Genomic DNA, 21326 nt, shown 5'->3' on the forward strand with positions numbered 1-21326 from the left:
CTCCAGGGGCAATTCAACATGGGGTAGGTTACAGAACATTTTCGCACTTTTGCCCCTTTGATAGGGGTGTGTTCTATAGTATTCAGAACATGTTTATGAGCATATATGAGTAGATTCCCATCTTTATTTGACCCCTTTAAGTGCCCTAGATCAATAGATATAGCACATATGCAATAAAACACAGAATATGCTCTCATTTAATTATTTCTAGGTGAACAGTCTTGTAAAAATGATTCCCAGCATCTATTCAACAATAGGAACAGTGTATCAGGAGCCCAGGACCATAGGATAATCCCCTGTTGCATGGTGTCCCCCCCTCTCCTGGTGGTTTACCCCCTGTGAAAATTTTCCCTGTAGGACCGGACCTCAATTGAGGTAGGGGGTCTATTTCTGTGTATATTTGGAGTAGTTCTATCATATAGTTGACCCAAGACACACATAGGATCCTGCTACAGGAACAAAAACATAGAAAATCGCATTTTTGACACTTTTGATGTTTTTCAGTATCTTACTCTTGCATAAGTAATACAACCTGTTCATATATCATTATTATAGTATATATACTTGCTTTTTGTGACAAGGATCAGCTCATAATAGGCCAGGGGTTTGAGTTAGTGTGAATGCTTGCTATTTCTACTGATAAGGAGCCCAAACTTTCAATTCATTGAAACTTAATGATCAGACACCTGGAGTAGATTTAAAATATATTCAGTATCATAGGCCTAAAGGTACAGAAAGATCCAACAAGAATTGAGTGCTGAGGAAGTGAAATAGATAAGAAATTGAGCGTGGGAAAGTTCAAAGACCCAAAACATCGAAAATGGTCAGTTGAGTAGTGGTAGGACTTTAATCCTGGGTCAACTCATATTTACACTACATCCCTTCCACCCACCATCTACCCTCAGGGCAGAAGGTAGTATAAGTTCCTTAGGTAGTTTAATATATATCCTATATATTTTTAATGAAATCTTCGACCTGTATCATATATAAATGTGACTTTGTGTGAAAAGATGTCAATTGTCACTTTTCACACATATGTCATTTTGCCTGACATTGAGTCAATCCTTCATGGATCTTTCTAAGTCTTTGGGGATTTCATCAGGGACATATATGGGAGGTATTCCAGGTCTCTGATCACTTATCACAGGTTTGATTACCATGTAGGAGTCTGATCAGTAGAAATATCCCCTCTACATCAGACCTCAGGATTCTGACCTATATCTAGCTGACCCTTAGTGCAGGAAACATGTATATATGCTATGCTGATTGTATATGAACAGGTTAGATCATGGATGCAAGGGTAAGATACTGAAAAATGTTAAAAATGTCAAACATACAATGTTTCATGCTTTTGTTCCTGTAGAAGGATCCTGTGTGTGTCCTGGGCTGACTATATGATACATCTACTCAAAATATACATAAAATAGACCCCTCACCCTCCTTGAGGTCCGGTCCTACAGGAAAAAATTTCACAGGGGGTAAACCACCAGGAGAGGGGGGGGACACTATGTAACAAAGAATGCTCCAATAGTCCTGGGCTCCTGATACATTGTTTTGATTGCTGAATAGGTGCTGAGAATCATTTTTACAAGTCTATCAGTTCACAAATAATCAAATGGGAACATATTTTGTGGTTTCCTGTATATGTGCTATATCTATTGATCTAGGGCACTTAAAGGGGTCAAATAAAGATGGGAATCTACTCATATATGCTCATAAACATGTTCTGAATACTATAGAACACACCCCTATCAAAGGGGCAAAAGTGCGAAAATGTTCTGTAACCTACCCCATGTTGAATTGCCCCTGGAGGAGGAGCAATCACACAAACAAACAAAAAAAGCGGACTATTATATTATATTATGCATATATATACTAAACTACTACTTATATATGAAGGGGGACCTGTTGTGGTGTGGGGGTGAAGCTGCAGTGAGGTGGGAAGGGTGTGGGAATAATTGATGTTGTGGAGATTCCCAAAATGGGCGATGTTTTTGGTGTTGTGGGGTAATTCCCACACTGTGGGGCTGAAAAATGCGGAAATGGGATGTGTGGGAATAGTGTGGGGAGGCCTGACATGAGTAGGTGACCAAAATGGGATATGTTTTGTGAATTTCCGCTTTTGGAAGCCAAAATTGCGGTCATAACATATGCTGCCTGGAATGACAAACAGCTGAGTTTCAAAAATGCGGCTGTGAGAATTGGAATATGTATATTTACTGGGGAGCATTACTAGGGAGGCAGCTCTGATAGTTAGCCTAGTCTAATGCATTACAAACAGGCTAACTAGCCTTGTTAATGCAATACAGTTGTGTGCTAACTACCAGATTTAATGCATTACCCCTACAGGATATTGTGCTTCATGAGCCTTCTCCTCACGGAGCGATTGCACGTTTGCAGTTTCAACTGCACGAAGGCGTCCGACTGCAGGCATGTAGAGCAACTGAATGTTGCACCACTGCTCTATCTTTCGCAGGAGTGCATTCGAGCGTTCCTGCAGCTTCGTCGTTTGCAGATCCGTTGGATGGGCACTGAGAGCGGCCAGATCTTGTTGTAGGCGGTATCTGTAGATAATTCATTAGAAGTTATAAATAAAAAATAAATGTCAAACACGTACTGTTGTTCTTCAAGGTCCAGTCCAGATGATATCAGTACGCCGGGTGAGATATCCATATGCAATGAATTGTTGAGCCCATTTTCGAGGTCTTCGGCTTCTTGTTGAGACAGTTTGAGGCGCACGGCCGCCAGTGTCATGGCTATACATGGTCAGTCAAAAATCTAACATACAGAGTGAGTTACACTTACAGACCGTCCTTATCTCAAACGGATTTTTGCTTGAATGGTCGGACTCCCAGTTTTCAACAACTTCTTTCCACTGGGCCACTTCACTCGGCCGTTCTTCAGTCAGTGCACGGTTGAATTCGTTGAAATCGGATTGGTGTTGTTCACACTCAGGGATTGCGGTCTTTATCTTGCTCAATAAACTGATGCCTATTGGCCATTATTATCAAGGATTGCTGCGCTGAGACAATTGTGAACACGTACCAAAGTTAGTCACCTTTTTCCAGTTGTAGTAACCGAAATGGTCATCAAGAGTATCTCTGCGTGCACCAGGACCCATCTCCCGTGTGCTTGTAGCGACGGGATTGATGTTGGCCCATCCTCGCTCTGGGGCCTCACCATCGGTGCGTCCCATCCCCTTGATAAGGTTATGCGAGAATGATATCTGACAGGCGGCGATATGAGCTGGTAAGTGAAACTTTGGAATAAGGAATGTCATTGTCTTTCCGTCGCGCTCGAAGTGTAGACGCGAGGGGTATTTTGACATGCGGTCCCATAGATGTTTGCTCCACTGACAGGCAATATCGTAGGATACGTTAAGTACGCTGACTTCATCAGAGTGCTGCACGGTCGAGAAAAAGAGATAATCCATGTTCATATACCTGGTTTGAAGTTGTAAGTTAGGCGATAAAGATGATATAATTCAATACATACTTTTCTCCTCGTTGAAGATCTCCCACTCCGCATGGCCGCTTGAAGTTGTGACGAGAACAGTCCACGGTTCCTGCTCCTGTCGCAGCCAGCCCTCGTGAGTTCTTTGTTTCAGCGAGATTCATGGCGTTGTGATTGACGCAAGTGCTTTTCTAAGTTGGTCATTAGTGATAGCAATGTAAAACGAATGTGCTTGCGTACCTCTTGTGAGACCTTTCCAATATCCTTCAGGAATACTTTAAAGCCGGTCTCCTCGACGAAATAAGACCACCCTTTACTCAAACCAGGGTCAACGCTATCAGAGGACACGTTCTTCCGGACCAACCGAAAGTTCGCGTCAATAGCAAAATATTGTGCATACAGCCATTGCTTGTCAGGGGGCGCCATTCTCCAGTCATCTGGTAAATTCTTGCGAGGATGAGGGCAGGCGTGACACAGCACCGCACATCCTCCAGGTTCAGTCGCATTGATACCAGCAGGATCGTGACCTCGGCCGAAGCGTTTTAGAAGCGTGATGTTCCGCCATTGCTTGATCATACGCAATAAGCTTTCGTAGCGATCCTATCAATTCAACATTAGTAAGTCCAACTTTCGTAGGCACACAACATGCTTACCTTGCAGGGCTTGATACCCGTGTTATCTGTGAGACGAGCGAGCGTCTGCCAATATTCGAATGCGGACGCTTTTGACTCGAAAGTCAACATCTGGAAGTGTTGCAAAACTCGGAAGGTGGCAGCTGATTTTGGATCGGAACATGTTGCAGGGTATAAGCGGGCTCGAAGAATTTGTGTGGTGTGACTTTGTGCGCACGAGCACTCGCAAAAATCCAGTGCGACCTCGTGAACATGATTGATGTCCAAAATCACGAAATCGTCATCAAATGCCTTGGATTGATTGAAGCATCGTTCACCAACTGCATGGCCAAGCTGGATTCGGAGTCCAAGATATTTGAGGGTAGTATCCTCGAAGTAATAACCATTCCAGTGCTAAAACAACGGTTAGCGCACCTAAAGATAGACAATCTAGACTACATGCCTCGATCCTGTGCAGCGGATTATCACGATGCCTTTCTACCATGCAACCCTTGCAGTACAGTTCAGTGCCAAAACAGTCCTTGCAACGATACTCCGGCTCGAATGTGCATTCACAATTCCCGCGACAGGCTTCACGGGTAGCATAATCACCGCGGCCTTCGAGTCTAATGAGTTCCATAAGATATTTCTCTCGCTCCTCCTTAACCCATTGGGCCATTGCACGGTCCTGTCCAGTTCCGATTAAAGAAGAACATCATAAAAATTGAAAATTATCGTACACCAGTTGGCCTTACAGGCTTCTTAGGCTCCAAAGTAGACTCGGCCAAGTAGCTCTCATACGCAGGATCAACGAAGTCGCCATCAGGTGCAGATGAGTCGAAATCATAGCTGAATTCCTCTATCAGCGTCTCGGGGACCAATTGAGGTGCATGTGAGGTGTGCGCAGCACTACCTTCAGCTACATGGAAGAATTCGGTTTCAGTGGAGATCCTGCCTGAAGCGGTTCGAGAGAAGCAAGAGTGCTTATGATAAAGCTCATGGTCGTCAGCGACACGAGAGGAGGACGAAGCTTGACGTTGAGCTTGCTGAGCATGGAGGTTGCTATTGAGTGCGTACCAGTCTCTCCTTAGTTTGTCCATTTCACATCGATGTTTGCCGCCACCCATGATGGCAATTTGTAGTTGAGTAAAGCTTAAGGCTTAAGGCGTGGAGGCAGCGTGTTTCACCATAATACTCACGTGACGTGACAATGGCGTCAACAAGGACATGTGCACTACGTAGTATGCAGAGGTTGTAGATAGAAATATGCTGATCTACCTTGACACCGTCTGCCATACAAGTTGGTCATGCCGGAGACGCTCGAAGAATTTATCTGTACTGTCGTCCATCAATGTCAGTCCTTCTTCCAATGCATCACAGTGCAATTCCACAGCATCAACAGCAGCTGAAGAAGATGCAAGAAAATACCCTGTACATGCACCATCCGCCTGCAGTGAACTTGCAAGCAGCTCGCGGGCTTCAGAAAGAAGTCCTTGCACCTCTACTAACATTCCTTCACAACGTGGCCTCACAGCTTGCCATCCTTCAGCATCAGCGTCACAAACCAACTGGAGGCACTGGGACTCGAGGATTGCGTATTGAGAAGGACCTGTAGAATACCCAAGGTTAACCCATAGGTAGTCTAGTTTTAGTAGAAGCTGTTGGGTAGCCTGAGTCGTTGATTAGCTTATGCGCTGTTAGTGTGAGGAGTAGAATATATATGTACCTCTGTAGCTCCAAGAGCTTTGCGCCAGCGACCTCTGGATTTGAACCGTTCTTCGAGCTTGTGTCTGTAAAGACTCGGTCGGTTCCTATCTGGGTTAGTTGGTGGAGAGGACGTACCTTTCATAATGCCTTCGTTTTGATTGTCGTCGAGCCTCGAGACGCTGTTGTTCAGTGTACTTAGACGGCATTGAAGCAATCGGGAGCAAGCAATGAATGATGCTGGAAGGTATATAAGATTGTGCGTAGAAGATGTGTGAGATTGTGCGTGGAAAGTATGTATAGGATTATGGCGTAACTTACTCAATATGAAATGGCACTTTGAATGGCTGCGCGCACGGACCCTTCGGGACAGACAGACAGAGAAAACACTCAAACAACAGTCCGCGTTCATAACTAAACATGTCAGATACGAGTTCATGCAATAGAGAACGTATCCATTCACAACTACAAGTAGTATATATACCAATCGCGATCGGTCAAATGAAAACAATTTCAATTTGAATGTTCAACCTGCAGAGACTCTAGGCCCGAACATATGATTTTTGCAAGTGATCGCAAGTGAACGGTCAAACGATAACAATTTTAATTCAACTCCAGAGACTCGGATACACAGTCAAATTCAAAATGGCGCGAACATACACATTGAGTATGTAGTACTATCTACAGTAAGATCACAATCAACCCATTCCACTCAATCTACCACAATGGCGGTGCTAATAGATGACCCGTCATTTTGTGTAGTGGGTGTACGTGCTAGGATGAATTAAATTAGAATTGGAGCTTAGTGAAAAAAAAAACCTCACCAGTGGTATCAAGCTGTGGCTCGGGTTCAGATACTTTGGGAATTTTCGCACAGCAGGCATAGCACTGCTGACGGTGTGCACGGAAAATGCAAGCTGTGCAACCGTTTGTGTGAGGAGAGGGCAGCTCTGCAGTGGTATTGTTGTGCGCTTGGAAGATCTCTATGTAGACAATTAAATAGTGAGAATGTCAAAGAATGGAATTAAATTTTACTTACCGTCCTGGTCCCTGATGAGCTGCAGAGCGGCAGCAAGCTCATTGATGGTGAAGGTTAGTGGCTCCACCGAGGACGGAGTGCAAGGCTGGATGCACACGGTACAAGTATTATTGGAATTGCTCATTTGAAAATGAACCGATAACGTGTTGCTACTAAATGGGGGTGAGTGAGCCCTTGGGGCGGTAGCTTTTCATATATGACATTAAATTTAACTCCGATCCAATGTATATAGGAATAGAGGAACATGATTGGTCCTCTCATTGATGGCCAAACCTTATTTTGAGGCTTGACTGTAAGTTTTGTTTGGTCAGACGCACCTGGAACTACTACAGCTGGGCAACCAGAAGCAAAAAAAAACAAAAAGTGAGTAATGGGTGACTTCCCGCAGTGTTCAGAACACTGTTCTAGTTCTAAACGTAGTTCTAAACCGCTCCTGCCGACGTGCCGCTGTCAAACGTCAGTGTTTTGCAAGTCCGCACGTCAAACTGACCCAGTTCTAGATTGATATGTAGAAGGGGGGGTAAGACCCCCTTTCTAGATTCAAATCGTGTTCTAAACGTGTTCTAAATCACATTCAAACTCCGTGGCGGTGTCGCAAACGTCTGGTACGATGGACACTTGCTTAGATCTTTGCACGAACATTAACGACGCGCAACCAATCTCACATTTCCAGGGCAAAATGCATGTCTGCTGCCATCTCAGCTGTCCAAAAGACAAATTTTCACTCGTGTAAGTTCCTGTTGCATATATGAGTAGGAAATTTTCGTTGATGATCCATATAATCCAGGGCACATCTTGTCGTCTCGATAACCATAAAGACAGACACATATCTGACCTTCTCGTGTGGTATTTCAGGTAACCGTTCCCGCGCTATGCGTGTCTATCACCCACCACCTCAACCTGCCCCTACAGACAATATTTTCACATATCAGGCTGGTGAACCTCCGAACATGGGTCCGAACCATCCAAATAACCAGGTATATTCGGTTCTGTTCATTTTAATCAATGTCCTTATTGGTGTTTTCACTTCACAGCTTCCTGGCTTTAGTGCTGCCTTTGGCGGGCTTGATTCTCGCATGATACCCCAGGGTCCTGGCCAGGTATGTCTCCGAGTCCCGAATTCACATTTTGCAAACTGACGTGTCCTATAGAATCAATATACATATCCACCACCTCTCCCTCCTCCATCATACCCAACTCCTGCGAGGCAGCACATTGACCCTTCGTTAATGGACTACGACAACGAGGATGACGAGGATGAATTCCCACCTGTGTCCACCCTGCTTGAGCATGCTGCCAAGCCAGCGAAAAAGATCGCAGGGAGCCGTCGCACGAGCACTGTTATTACTACTGCCAAAGCTAAAGGCAAGGCACGTGCCATCGACAATACTGGACCGCTGGTAAATCGAAAGCGAAAAACCCTGTCCGCACCTCCCACTGCCTCCGACTCATCTAAGAAACGTGGCCGTCAACAGGGAGCACCAAATTATAACGAAGATGACATTGATGCTCTACTCGATGCGTGCGAATCGTGTTTGCCTGTGGGTGCGAAGAGTTGGAATATTGTTGAAGCCACCTTTGCACGGTGGGCGAATGACAATGACCGTCCAGCTCGCTCGTCCAAGTCTCTCGAACTCAAATTCAAGCAAGTAAGTCTTCTTTCACACATTGTTGGCCATTGACCTAATGAATTATTTGAAGTTTGTTCGAACAACGAAGCCAACAGGGGATGCAGAATGTCCTCCTTACATTGACCGAGCACATTACATCGACACTTTGATTAACGAGAAAGCTGGGACTCGTGATCTTGATGACGAAGAACTTGCTGATGAAGTTGTTGAAATCTCGGATGACGACGACGACGACGACCCAACAGTGTCAGCCCTTTCGAAGACCAAGCCAACTCAAATCAAGCACGAGGCCCAAGAGCCTCGTCTTGGGCCTGCTGCTCGCCGTGCGACATCCCCTGTTATTTCCCGTCCCCCTCGCACATCACGAAGTGCAGGGGTTGACCTTCTGGCAACTATATCTGCTTCTCTCGACCCTCGCCTTCAGGCCGTCCGAGACGAAGATCGCTCAGCACGCGCCATTCAATCTACACAGGTCATGTCGCTGACCACTCAGCTCCGTGATGCACACGCCACCGTCAATAAACTTCATGGCCAGCTTGCACAAGTCGAACGTGAACGTGCTAATGCTGAACGTCGTGCAGACCGTCTCGAGATGCAGCTTGAAATGGCCAAGTTCATGCAGGACTCTCGTAGTGGGCACCAGCAGCAAGAACGTGTTCGTCGTGAGACAATCTATAGAGATGGAGGCCGCTCGACAATCTGGGTCACACCTGACGAGGCTGGAGATGACTTTGGCCTTGATGACCATGATGTGGTCTCACGACGTGACATTGTTGAGGACCAGCGTGTGGGTCGTTACACTCGTGCCATTGTTCCCCGAGTCCCGATGACCCCTCGTACATCTGCTACACCTCGTGCTTCAGCTACCCCTGCCAGTGGCCCATCCTCTGCACGTCTCGATGTCTCATTCACACCAACATCAATTACCATATCTCCCAGTCATGGTAGGGAATCCAAAGGTCCCAATGAGATAGATTAGTTACGAAATTTCGAAGTACATGTGCAAAATAAATCCCCACTTAGTTCTACTTGTCACATATGATGGAATCGTGCGACCCTATCATTTCGACGTTGTTCGGAGAACAACATGCTTTCAAAATGTGCCCATACTTCCTCCTGCTCATTTTGAACCCAGATAGGCATGTATACCGAACGAATTTGGCTTATGCCGACTTTCTGAGCACGAAGATTGTTCAGACGGACACATGCCTCGAGCAAGTCTTGTCGTTGCTCAGAATGATTGATATCGAGAGGGATTCGAAGTCGTCCAAATGAACCTTGAAGTGTGCGCATGCCCCATTCGGCCGTCTGACGAAATGACAGGAGTTGTCGATCGAAGGCTAGCAGGTTCCCCCTTTCAATTTCATTTGATGGGAGGCGCTGCCCTGCCTTGATGGGGGCTTTAATCCGACCGGCAATCTGATCAGTTCCACGAGGGAAGGCAGTATCTGCCACAAGGTAATATCCAGCTGGTGTCTCCTTGCGAAGTTTTTCGTAAATTGGCTGTGCAACACGTGAGTCATGCCAGCTCCCTGGGGCATTGAGTCGACATTGAATAATACTGCCTGCATTAACTAATGAGTAGGAACGAACTGATAACAACGAGGACTTGGACTGACCATCAGCTGCGAATGCAATGACAGAGCTTACAAAGTGATCATGCAGCCAACCATTATAGGTGGCATTCTCGATCTCTTGGTCACTCGAAGTCTGCACTGGTAAATTAAGTCCGTCGAGTGTTCCGAAAGCGCCGGTCAATAACGGGTGACGTGCAGTAACAAGATAATTCAGCTCTTGGAATTTGTCACCCGCAGGCCACTGGATGATGCCTTCGGGAATGTGTTTGAGTGTGCGAAGGAGTATTGTGAGTGCAAAATTCAGATAGCGTGAGACTGTGCTTGGGATTAACGCGAAAATTTGCATCAGGCTGACTTCTCGCATGGTGGAATTAAGCCAGTGAAGGACAAGGCCCAAGGCCCCTGCAGAATCAAGTGAACGACGATGGGCTCGAGGAACAGCAGTAGTGGGGATGTCATCACGGGGAATGGGTGTGGTATTCCAAATGGTTGTGAAGCCAGCTGAGAGGAGGTGATTGAATGTCGACACATCAACCCCCATGGTTGTGATGAAAGCTCGATCATTACGAGCCATGTATAGAGCTTGCCAGGGAGTATTGGCACGGGGATTGGGAAGTAGGTCACCTCGAATGAGGTACGTTCTTCTTGCTTGTCGGCGTGCGAGACGTTCACGTCGTGATTCTTCGGCTCCTGAAAAAATCACTGCACCAAGTACAGCTATCCTGTGCTTTCGGAATTCATCTTCATCATCTCTCTCATCCTCCATGAGCTCAATCATGTGATATAGCTGGTGCAGATCAGCTTCGTCGTCGTTCATGTGTAGGTTTAAAAATTATAATTATGTATCTAGAATCTAGATATGATTGGTCTGCGGTTTGGAATCAGTTCTAGATTATGTTGTACTGCGAGCCGAATCTCCGACGAATAAGATTTGAAACGATATCTAGATTTCTAAACACTGCGGGAAGTCATCCAATATCCAAAATCCTACCATGATATGCTGTGAACGATCGAGGCACTTTAAAGCCTTCCAGCCGACATACCGGACCCAGACTAAAAAAAGACAAGGTAAGCGGTGACACACGCCTAGCAATATGCTGTCATTGATCACGCAACCATTATGACAGATGGTTGGATCCCAATGGACGAGCTCCGAACAAAAGGATTACCTAGAGACTCAATTTAGCGAGTTCCTGAAACAGCAACTTCAGGGTACTTTGTTGAACTTCTGGTCCACCGTTAGCATGGAGTTCCTGAATCGATGGCCTGAAATCGATGTACTGTACCCAGACAAGACACTTTCACAGCTCAGCGAGGCTGAGAATGTGGTGCTGGGAAAGGCAGTTGAGGCGCGCAAGAAGGTTAATAAATTTCACAACGATGAATTTGATTTACAAAAACGATGCTCATTTTAAAATCAGCAAATAAAAAATTGGTTCAATTATAGATCTCGCAAGGGCGGTCGGTCACAACTCAACGCAATGACGAAATCGATTACGAAGATGCTCGGCAACAAGGCAAAAGGAACTCGGGCTCTTACCGAGGTCGAAATATTTTCAAAATTGAATTACGATACTGCTGTACGGTCGCAGATTAAGGAGAAAATCGAGGCCGGGTTGCTCGTGACCAAGAACAAGAAATTGTTAGCAGTCAAGGAGTCGACAAAAGCAGCATATGAGGCTGCGCCATCAGAAATTCGGTCATTATGCAAGGCGAAGGCTGCCGAAGAACGTGAAGCTAAGGCTTCTGTCGTGCTCTCCGAAGCCGCTGCAACTGGAACACCTACCAACGCGCAGTATGCAAAGTAAGTGAAATTTGTCTGTCTACGTTAGTACGTCTCGCTCACACTCTGACATTAATAAGGGCACTAGAGGAGTGTATCGGCCCAATATCACAATTTTTTGACGCGTTAAGACAGCTAACAGGTTGGGAGTGGTCTGTCATTGGTGGAGGCCCTGATCCTCACCTTGGCGGCATGCTTAATGTTTCGAGGTACGTAGAGTTCGATACGTACATTTTCCGTTCTTAACGCTGATTGTTTTTAGTTATCACACAGGCGTGAATCAATCTGGCCTCACGTGGAAGCAGGCGACTTCGAATTTTACAGACAAGCATCTCAACCCATACCTGAGTTATCTTGGGACCGTTTTCAGTACGTATTATTATTTCTTTTGGGGGCTCATCTACTAATGTAATGTACAGCCGAAGATGACAGGAAGAAGCGCGCGTTAGACTACGTACTCCCAGTGGAACAAGAAGAGAATTCCTGGCGTCAAGAGGCCGAGGCTCCGACGATGTCGGATGCGAGCACCTCATTGCAGGTGGCTCTCTCGTCACCTGCAGTGGCCACAGCATGCGACTCCCAGCAAGCTGTAAATTCCGTGTTTGATGAGAGCCTTCTGCCCTTCGACTCACCAGGGCCCTCAGAGGCCTCACGCTTCAGCTCGCAAGGCAAGGGTAAGGAAGCAGCCACCGGAGTGCCTGCAGTCCCTGAGAGCCTTCTGCCCTTCGACTCACCAGGGCCCTCACGCTTCAGCTCGCAAGGCATTGATGACCTGTACTCTTGGGCCCTTGGTACCCCCCTTCCTTCATCAGTACCTTGGCCTCAAACACCTATACTCCCTGCATTTCCGTCAACGTCATCAGTGCCTCCCCTTCCATTGACTTCGCCTGATACTCCCATTACATCATGGAGGAAAGACCCCGAGCTGTGGAATACAACAAGGGATTTGACATCTCCTGCTGTTCCTTCAGTGACAGCGCCGATGTACAACTTTGACGGCTGTTCTATTTCCTCCAGTATCAATCCACAGCAAATTCCGGTTCTTCCTTACCCCATAGCAACCGACCAACTGACTGACGAGGTCATCCGTCCTGCCGCTACTGTAGCCCAGCTCACAGTTGTCACCAGTGTGGACCTCACTGCTATGGACGCACCTACTGCAGAAGCACCCACTACTGTTATTGATGCTGGCATTGCTGCTACAGCACCGACTACCTCTCATGTTCGCGCTGTTGCTATGGTCCAGGGGACTGGTATGGAACTCCCCACCATGGACACAACTACCACGAGCGTGCCTGCCGTAGTCACAATTACCGTGGATACACCTGCTCCCCAATTTGCGGCGGTGCAATCAGAAGAGGACACGCCTGTGGCTGCAGACCAGGGTGTTGTCAGGAAAAGCAAGGGTGGTAAGAAAGGTGTCGAGCAGAGGCGTCCGCAAACTGCACGCATCCAACCTTCCAATAGCTCACCCCCCTCAGTCAATGTCCCTCTTCAGAAGACAGGTCGTGTCCGCCAGGAGTCCACGCGCATGGCACAAGCAAACACGATAGGCGAGAGTGCGAAGAGACATAGGACAGGCAAAGCGGAGAACGCCCTCCAAAAGAAGTATGTGCTCTTTCTGTCATCGTTGTACGGCACTAATTTTATGGCAGGAAACGCAAATCATACGCCTGAGTTACCTGCCCATCAAGATATTGTAGTAATATCTTTCTTATACCGTATTATACTAGTCGAAACCATACTGCATGTATTGCGATACCCCCCCGGGGCCACCATTGACTCATTAATACACATTGACTTCTTGCTGCAATTCTCCAGATATGAATGTATTTGCAGTGTCAGACTTGGTGGAAATTTCGTGAGCGCAGCGCTGGTAAGACTTGGCAAATGTTTCATGCGCACAGCGCTGTATATGTATACACTTGTACTGTACAATACTATAGACGGGACTTAGTGAAATTTCAATCAGTAAGTGGCGAATCTCGATCCGCATTCAGCATCACAGACTTAGTGAGAAAAATCGTCGTGTAAACACTGATATACACTGCAACCTGCGAATAAGTATTAAATCTTGATCCAGGACATCAAATTGATGGGCTAGCCAAGTCGAGAACGGGGGGAGAAGCCAGGAATAGTAGAGGAAAGAAGCCTGAAGAAGCCAAGAAAAGCCGTAGCCGAGCCGAGAAGGGGGGGAGAAGCCATGAATAGAGGAAAGAGGCCTGAAGAAGCCAAGAAGGGAAGCCGGGAATGGAGAGAAGCTGGGAAGGGGCTGCGCCAGCCAAAAAGGGTGAAATCTGAAATCTGAAATGTCGTGAGAAAGCGTGAAGCTTCAGCACAGAGACAACCAAGAGCCAGCAACGGTGCTTACCAGCCCAAAAAGGGTGAAACCAAACATCTGAAATGTCGTGGGAAAGCGTGAAGCTTCAGCACAGAGACACAGAGGCTTGATGCTTCATGAAGCATCACGCTACAGACGTCTGGGAACTAGACACATTGTGCATCAAGGTGTGTCTCTTATCACATACCTTTATGCTTCAATATGACAGTATAGCCTGTTGGGCTCGGGCTTGACCTTGGGCTCGGGCTTGACCTTGGGCTCGGGTTTGACCTTGGGCGCAGTTCTGACCTTCTTTGCAGGTGGTGCCGTAGCATCGGTGGTCATAACAGTGGTCTGCAATAAGATGTTAGTCATTTGATATTGACATGGGGCCAGAAAGAAAAGAACATGCCGACGATGTTGTCCGTGGAGCCTTTGTTTTGACAACTGTGCGTTCAGGTGCTTTGGAGAGGGGTGCTTGTGTTTTCTGAGGCTCGTCAACTACCATCGCAGCGTCATCAATGCATTGAATGTCGCTTGATACCGAGTTGTCCTGATCATAAAAGCTTTCCACGATCTCGACAGAGTCGACACTGGACTCCACTGTGAGTTTCCGTTTTGTGCCACTTGCGATGCGGGTGGTCTGTGGCTTGCGAGGCTGAGTAGATGGTGGGGCCTGGGAGGCTCCATTGTATTTTTCAGCGGCCAAGCGGCGGGCAGCCTCCAACATGCGAAGCTGAGAGGATGGTGGGGGAAGCTCGCTGTTTGATGCCAGCCGAGGATTTAACTACTCAGCCGCGAGAAATTGTTTTACGGTCAAAGAGTATTTCGATTGCCAAAGGAAAACCACGTACCATTGCTGAAGACGTGCTACCAGGTTCGACATCTTCAGACTCCGAGTCTGTGATATCACCGATCTGGAGTATAGGCTTTAAGAAGTGAGCCGCACAAGCTTGATAAATCAGAGGAAGAGATACGGTACCTTAACTGGATGCCTTTCTGTTGTTTGGAATGCAGCCTCGCGTTCATACATGTCATCTCCCTCTTCATCGCCGAATCCTCCAACCAGATCATCAGTGGGATCAGCAGAGACTCGTACATCGGAGCCTTTCTGTGAAATGGCCTGCGACCTAAGACTAGTCGCATCTGAAGCTGCTGTTGTGGCTTGAGAGCGGGAGAATATAGTGGATGGGGGAACAGAGGCATGTGAACCAGAATGCAACTGGGAGCGGCCTTCAGATGGACAGCTTGGAGGACTTGGTATGTCTGAAGCCCAGGCCTTGATGCGTCCACTGACTGAAGTTTTGACAGCTGACCTAAATTCCGCAGTCAAGTTGAGGAAGAAAAGTGTCGACTCAGAGAGTAACAACATGGCAGCAATTGAAGAACGTACGGTAAAGAGTTTCCTTTCCTGTCTGCAAGATCAACATTACCACGTGCAAGCTGATCAGTCTTCATCGATTTCAATCGAGCATCAACCGCATCTTTCAGTGACTTCTTGCCAGGTTTCTGCTTCGCAACAACCTCTATCTCTCCGATGCTCATATCGTCCTGGTTGATATCTGAGGTCAGTTGGCTCTGCCTTTCATTACCCTCTTGATCCTCAACTCCATCCTCTGCAGCTGCCGCCACATTTTTCAGCTGAGATCCCTTCTTGGCTGCAACCGGACGTGGGCGTGGTCTAACTGCCTTTGGTTTCTTGACAGCTGCAGCAGCTTGGACCTGCTCCATCTCAGCCTGTATATTGGCGAGACGCTGGATGCCTTCTAGAGCGGCTGCTTCTTTTGCTTGGAGTTCTTCTTCAAGAACCTTGTCGTCAGCAGCTTTTTGAGCTTTGGTGCGTCTTTTCCTCTTTGCATTTAGAACGACCTGACCAGGATGGGCATTAGCGTTTGATGCGCGGGTTTGACGAGCAGTGACACCAGTTGTCGAAGACATTATACCTGTATTGACGGAAGCAAGGCAAAGTATTGCTAGTGATGGGAGAAACTCGGCTTAGTACGTTTAACTTTCAATAGAATTTGTAGGTACGGTGACCAAACAAACATTGAACTTTCGCAGGCCTTCTCAGCTACTCGCCCATGCAGCTTGCTACTATGCGTCAGCCCTAGGCCCAAAACACGACATCAGACTCTTGTTATCTTTCTCACTCGCCTCTATTTTGTTCTGCATCACAATGCCTGCCAGTGGGACAAACTCCTACCATCGCCCGGACCACAGCACACTCCAGCTTCCTTGTGGCCATCAGAACTGCCAGCGGTATTTCAAGACTGCTGCTGGAAGGACAAAACATAGGCTCTCAGCCCATCCGACAATCCCACGTCCCATCCCGTCTCACCGTTCAGTTTCTCCCGAGCTTCCGGACCCAGGAAACGACCAGCATCGTGAAGAAGACATCCCACGTGCTGATGGTGTTCCTTTCGACATTGATCATGATCAGCCCGATTTTGAAATCCCCAGGATGTCATCTCCACTTCCGGATGTCAATGCAGAATTTTTTGGACCGGGGAATCACTTTTATCGAAATTACCATAAGGATCTTGATGGTATGTGATTTTTTGCACTTCTCGCAAATCTGTAAAATAATGTTTGACGGTCCGCTTTTTTAAGGTCGGCCTTGTGATGAAAATGGTGCATTTCTTCCCCCAGGAACTCCACCATCCCCACCTGTTGCACGTCCTGCCGATGATTGGACCCCATTTCGTAATCAAACGGAATTCGAAACCGCTGAATTCCTATACACTCGAGAGCAGATGTCCGGCCCTCAAATTGACACCTTACTTGACCTGTGGGCCGCGACACTTGTGAAATACAACGACCGTCCGCCGTTTGCCAACCACAAAGACCTATACCATACAATTGATAGCAGTCCACTTGGAGACGTGCCGTGGCAGAGTTTTTCCGTCAAATATTGCGGTGACATACCAGACGTCGATGTTCCGCCGTGGATGAACGGCTCTTACGACGTGTGGTTTCGAGATCCTCGTGAAGTCATCCGCAATATGCTCGCAAACCCAATGTATGCCGACGAAGTGGATTATCAGCCTTACCGTGAGTACGCGTCAGCGACTGATGAACGCCAGTGGAAAGACTTCATGTCTGCTGACTGGGCATGGGATCAAGCAGTAAGTGTTTCTTTTAAAACATTCCAGCGCAACACATGTACTAAGGCATCATTGGATACAGGATGAAATTTCCAAGGATCCTGACACAGTTGGGGCAACCTTCGTTCCTGTCATTCTTGGCAGCGACAAGACAACAGTATCAGTCGGCACTGGCAACAACGCATACTACCCGCTATATCTATCCATTGGAAATGTTCGAAATAACGTCCGTCGCGCACACCGAGATGCAGTGGCTATCATAGGGTTTCTCGCTATGCCAAAGTGTAAGATTCTTTTAATTTCATGTCATTTACAGGTGCTAATGATCGGTTTTATATAAAGCTACTCGAGCACATTCTGAGGATCCAAGGTTCCGAAAGTTTCGCCGCCAACTCTTCCACTCTTCTCTGTCAAAAATCCTTCAGACGCTGGTACCTGGAATGACGAAACCCGAAGTAGCTCGTTTTGGAGATGGTCACTTCCGTCGCGTTATCTATGGACTCGGACCCTATATCGCTGATTATGAAGAGCAAGTCCTGTTAGGATGCATCGTTAAACGTTGGTGCGCAAGGTAAGGTGTCTCCAAGTCTCACACACTATTTGCCGCTCATCAACCTGCAAAGGTGCCTCGCACCACGTCTTAACCTCGATCAAGATGCCTTGGACCGTTGTCGTGAATACGTGGATGCTCTGGTGGAGGAAGGGACTCTATTGGAGATCTGGGATGATTATGGGATCGTTGGCGACCTTGTAGTGAGTGGTTCTTCCTTTTTTATTGGACGCTCGCCGTTGTTGGAGACTGGGGCCACAGTCTCCCCTGAGCCCATTACAATCAACGGGCGAGCTTTTCCGGCTCCCTCAACTGGGGCCACAGTCTCCCCTGAGCCCATTACAATCACTGGGCAAGTTTCTCCAGCGCCCTTGACTGGGGCCACAGTCTCCCATGAGCCCATTACAATCACTGGGCGCATTTTTCTGGCGCCCTTGACTGGGGCCACAGTCTCCCCTGAGCCCATTACATCTCCCCTGAGCCCATTACAATCACTGGGCGAGTTTCTCCAGCGCCCTTGACTGGGGCCACAGTCTCCCCTGAGCCCATTACAATTACTTCGAAGTTTGCTCATTGTATTTAATTTTCTAGCCGTTTACCAATGATTTCCCCCGCGCTGATATAAACCAACTCATCGCTCCCGACCTTCTCCACCAGCTCATCAAGGGAGCTTTCAAGGATCATCTTGTAGATTGGGTGGAGAAGTATTTGATACTGACCCACGGAAAACGCGAGGGTCAACGAATCATGGACGACATTGACCGAAGGTGCGCTTCCTCATTCTTGGCTGGAGACGCGCTCATTTATATATAACAGAATCGCAGCTGTCGCACCCTTCTCAGGTTTGCGACGCTTTCCTGAAGGACGAGGGTTTAAACAGTGGACCGGCGATGATTCAAAAGCACTGATGAAGGTTCGTTTTTATTTAATTCTCAATTCTTACTGCTGATTGTTGATAGGTCTATTTGCCCGCAATCGAGGGCCATGTCCCATTGGACATTGTGCGTGCATTCCGCGCTCTTTTAGAGTTCTGCTACCTCGTGCGCCGCAACATCGTTACGCAAACGACCCTCACCGAAATTCAAGATGCACTTGCCCGATTCCACCACTACCGTGAGGCATTCCGAGACGCTGGCGTCGTTTCTACATTTTCCTTGCCACGTCAACACTCACTCAAGCACTACGTCCAACTCATCCGACTTTTTGGCGCCCCCAACGGATTGTGCTCCTCGATTATGGAGACCAAACATATCAAGGCAGTAAAAGAACCTTGGAGACGCTCGAGTCGCTTCAATGCACTCGGGCAAATGCTTCGAACCAACCAGCGGCTAGATAAGCTCGCTGCTTTGCGCGCTGACTTCACCAAGCGCAATATGTTGGACGGCACGTGTTTGTCTGCAATTGTGGCAGCTCTTCGTAGGTATCAAATTTTATTTTCTAATTTAACGATGCTAACAAATGTTCGTTTCTCTTCTGACAGGACCATTTCACGATCCCGGTGATGTGGGAGGCACCGATTCTCAAGCTGCCGACGGTGCACTTCCAGCAAACGGCTCAAATATCGACGAGGAAGGGGATGACAACGGCGAAGTGGACGATGGTCCTACCGTGCTACAAGCGCATGTTGAGCTTGCGCGAACACCACGTACGTTCGTCAGATCGAAATCCCCCGTTTAATACTAACATCATTATAGAACGAAAACGTGCAAAAACTGTGGCTGCCCTCGCAGCAGAATTAAACATAGCGCATCTGCCTCACCTCCTCCGACAGTTCCTCTTCGAACAGATACATCAAGACGACCCTCAAGATCTCTCCGAAGTCCCCGAATTCCACTTTCCCGGCTACGACGGCAGAATATCTGTCTTTAACTCGGCATCCTCCAGATTCTATTCGCCGAGTGACCTCAGCGGTATTGGTGGTATGCGCACTGAATACATTCGCGCATGTCCACAGTGGCGAAACGAATATGCGCGGAACGACTGCGTGTTTGTTAACACCAACCCAGACCTCGAGGGAATGCGAGGATTCAATGTTGCTCGTGTTTTATGTTTTTTTTCCTTTAATTTTCAAGGAATAACTTATCCCTGCGCAGTTATCCGGTGGTTTGACACCATTGGCGACTCTCCTGACGAAGATACCGGGATGTGGGTGGTGCGGCCGGCCTACCATGCCAATCATGCCCCGCATATGTCTATCATTCATATCGACTCGATTTATCGCGCAGCGCATCTAATTCCAATTTACGGTGCACAGTTTGTTTCATACGACCTCAGATACTATCAGTCTTATGATACTTTCCGAGCTTACTATGTAAATAAGTATGCAGATCACCATGCCTTCGAGATTGCTTTTTAATTTTTTTAACACTTTTTCAAGCTTTATTGTTTGTTTGTACTTAGTGTGCAATACCATCTCTTTTTCTGTCTTTTTTGTCTGATCCGCCTGGACCGCCTTTTTTAACACTTGTCCAACTTTTCAACAAACAACTTTAATTCACTTGCCAGTCAAAAGGCCAAAAAAAGGTACAATAAGTTTATTAAGTGCAATCAAGAGATCTGTGATTTTCCTGATGCTAGAAGGCATTTTAGATCAGGTATACGAGGAACTCGCCGAGAAAGTATTTAACACGGGAGATTCTGGGGTCGCAGATGTCGACGACAGAGCCGAGTTCCAGGAGTTCTTGAGAAAGCTTAAGCAGGTATGTTCTCTTACCATCACGCGACTCTCATTTTGATCTTTATAATTACTAAGGTCAAGAACGCCGAGATACCATTCACCTTGATCCTGGATGACCCTCTGGCGAACTCACACGTGCAGAATTTGTATGCGCCTGATCCAGACCCGAATATGGAGATCGTCACATACGAGCGAATGTGGCAGCAGAATGAAGATCTTGGATTGAATGACATGAATGTGGAATCGTACAGTGGGGATGATACGAAGGACGGTAATACTGAAAGCCAGAGGTCATAGCAATGAAAGACTCCCATGCCGGTCTTATATAGTAGTCGTTTGGGGCCATCTGGTCTACAGACGGAGCTAGTAGTTTTGCCACAAGAGTCTACCATTTATCCTGCAAACCGTGACAGGACGCGTCAATGATACATATATCACGTGATTACTATGGCAGACTTGGCGCTAGAGCAAAACACGTAAATGCAGTCACGGTCAAGTCACGGTTCAACGTTCAACGTTCAACTTCCAACCTTTAACTCCAACTCTGTATTTAATACCTTTCGATGAGCCAAATCCATGAAAGCGTTGTCGAATGGCGCGCGCCAAACCAATTTTATCGAGCCTCTTAACATCTCAAGGCTCCGTTACGGGTCAATTTGAATGTCGATGATCAAGCAACGACTCTACTTGCAGACGCGAAGGGTTGTCGCCGTACTGAATTCCATCTCCTTAGAGGAAAAGTCTTGCATCCATTCCTGGGAGTGTGGAGGAGGCCATGTCTCGGATTTTGTTTGGTCATGAGATCTGAGATGTCACCAGGAGGTCAGGATTCTATTTGCAAAGCAGACTGTTATGTTTTCGATCTTGTGCCTTACAG

At 47.2% G+C, this 21326-nt stretch overlaps 8 protein-coding genes across 8 annotated transcripts; 4 read left to right on the forward strand and 4 right to left on the reverse strand.

The window, feature by feature from the left end:
• Window positions 1–2329: 2329 nt before the first annotated feature.
• DEU56DRAFT_913425 (uncharacterized protein) lies at window positions 2330–5191 on the reverse strand (the record flags this gene model as incomplete). The annotated part of the gene is made up of 9 exons (XM_041357522.1): window positions 2330–2564; window positions 2618–2756; window positions 2806–2991; window positions 3046–3443; window positions 3496–3644; window positions 3694–4053; window positions 4107–4478; window positions 4567–4752; window positions 4805–5191. 9 exons carry the CDS (start codon window positions 5189–5191, stop codon window positions 2330–2332), a joined length of 2412 nt encoding a protein of 803 aa, XP_041207780.1.
• Window positions 5192–5338: 147 nt separating this feature from the next.
• Window positions 5339–5977, reverse strand: DEU56DRAFT_913426 (uncharacterized protein; the record flags this gene model as incomplete). Its single annotated transcript, XM_041357523.1, has 3 exons — window positions 5339–5734; window positions 5791–5854; window positions 5907–5977. 3 exons carry the CDS (start codon window positions 5975–5977, stop codon window positions 5339–5341), a joined length of 531 nt encoding a protein of 176 aa, XP_041207781.1.
• Window positions 5978–6480: 503 nt separating this feature from the next.
• DEU56DRAFT_913427 (uncharacterized protein) lies at window positions 6481–6931 on the reverse strand (the record flags this gene model as incomplete). The annotated part of the gene is made up of 3 exons (XM_041357524.1): window positions 6481–6542; window positions 6593–6751; window positions 6808–6931. The coding sequence occupies 3 exons, from the start codon at window positions 6929–6931 to the stop codon at window positions 6481–6483; spliced, it is 345 nt and encodes a 114-aa protein (XP_041207782.1).
• Window positions 6932–7679: 748 nt separating this feature from the next.
• DEU56DRAFT_949270 (uncharacterized protein) lies at window positions 7680–9417 on the forward strand (the record flags this gene model as incomplete). Its single annotated transcript, XM_041359103.1, has 4 exons — window positions 7680–7784; window positions 7842–7907; window positions 7959–8456; window positions 8509–9417. 4 exons carry the CDS (start codon window positions 7680–7682, stop codon window positions 9415–9417), a joined length of 1578 nt encoding a protein of 525 aa, XP_041207783.1.
• A 1725-nt stretch (window positions 9418–11142) lies between these two features.
• DEU56DRAFT_913430 (uncharacterized protein) lies at window positions 11143–13475 on the forward strand (the record flags this gene model as incomplete). The annotated part of the gene is made up of 6 exons (XM_041357525.1): window positions 11143–11376; window positions 11437–11819; window positions 11879–12007; window positions 12061–12167; window positions 12218–13406; window positions 13454–13475. The coding sequence occupies 6 exons, from the start codon at window positions 11143–11145 to the stop codon at window positions 13473–13475; spliced, it is 2064 nt and encodes a 687-aa protein (XP_041207784.1).
• An 860-nt stretch (window positions 13476–14335) lies between these two features.
• On the reverse strand, window positions 14336–16056 carry DEU56DRAFT_756704 (uncharacterized protein; the record flags this gene model as incomplete). The annotated part of the gene is made up of 5 exons (XM_041350059.1): window positions 14336–14472; window positions 14527–14905; window positions 14973–15035; window positions 15101–15434; window positions 15512–16056. 5 exons carry the CDS (start codon window positions 16054–16056, stop codon window positions 14336–14338), a joined length of 1458 nt encoding a protein of 485 aa, XP_041207785.1.
• A 238-nt stretch (window positions 16057–16294) lies between these two features.
• Window positions 16295–20128, forward strand: DEU56DRAFT_738053 (uncharacterized protein; the record flags this gene model as incomplete). Its single annotated transcript, XM_041348634.1, has 10 exons — window positions 16295–16664; window positions 16729–17243; window positions 17305–17506; window positions 17565–17793; window positions 17846–17975; window positions 18364–18539; window positions 18589–18685; window positions 18732–19188; window positions 19283–19417; window positions 19467–20128. The coding sequence occupies 10 exons, from the start codon at window positions 16295–16297 to the stop codon at window positions 20126–20128; spliced, it is 2973 nt and encodes a 990-aa protein (XP_041207786.1).
• A 214-nt stretch (window positions 20129–20342) lies between these two features.
• Window positions 20343–20746, forward strand: DEU56DRAFT_949279 (zinc finger protein ZPR1; the record flags this gene model as incomplete). Its single annotated transcript, XM_041359104.1, has 2 exons — window positions 20343–20471; window positions 20525–20746. 2 exons carry the CDS (start codon window positions 20343–20345, stop codon window positions 20744–20746), a joined length of 351 nt encoding a protein of 116 aa, XP_041207787.1.
• Between the last annotated feature and the right edge of the window lie 580 nt (window positions 20747–21326).

The sequence above is a fragment of the Suillus clintonianus genome (assembly GCF_016758775.1).
Source record: "Suillus clintonianus strain FC179 chromosome Unknown DEU56scaffold_42, whole genome shotgun sequence".
In the NCBI taxonomy this organism is placed as follows: Eukaryota; Fungi; Basidiomycota; class Agaricomycetes; order Boletales; family Suillaceae; genus Suillus; species Suillus clintonianus.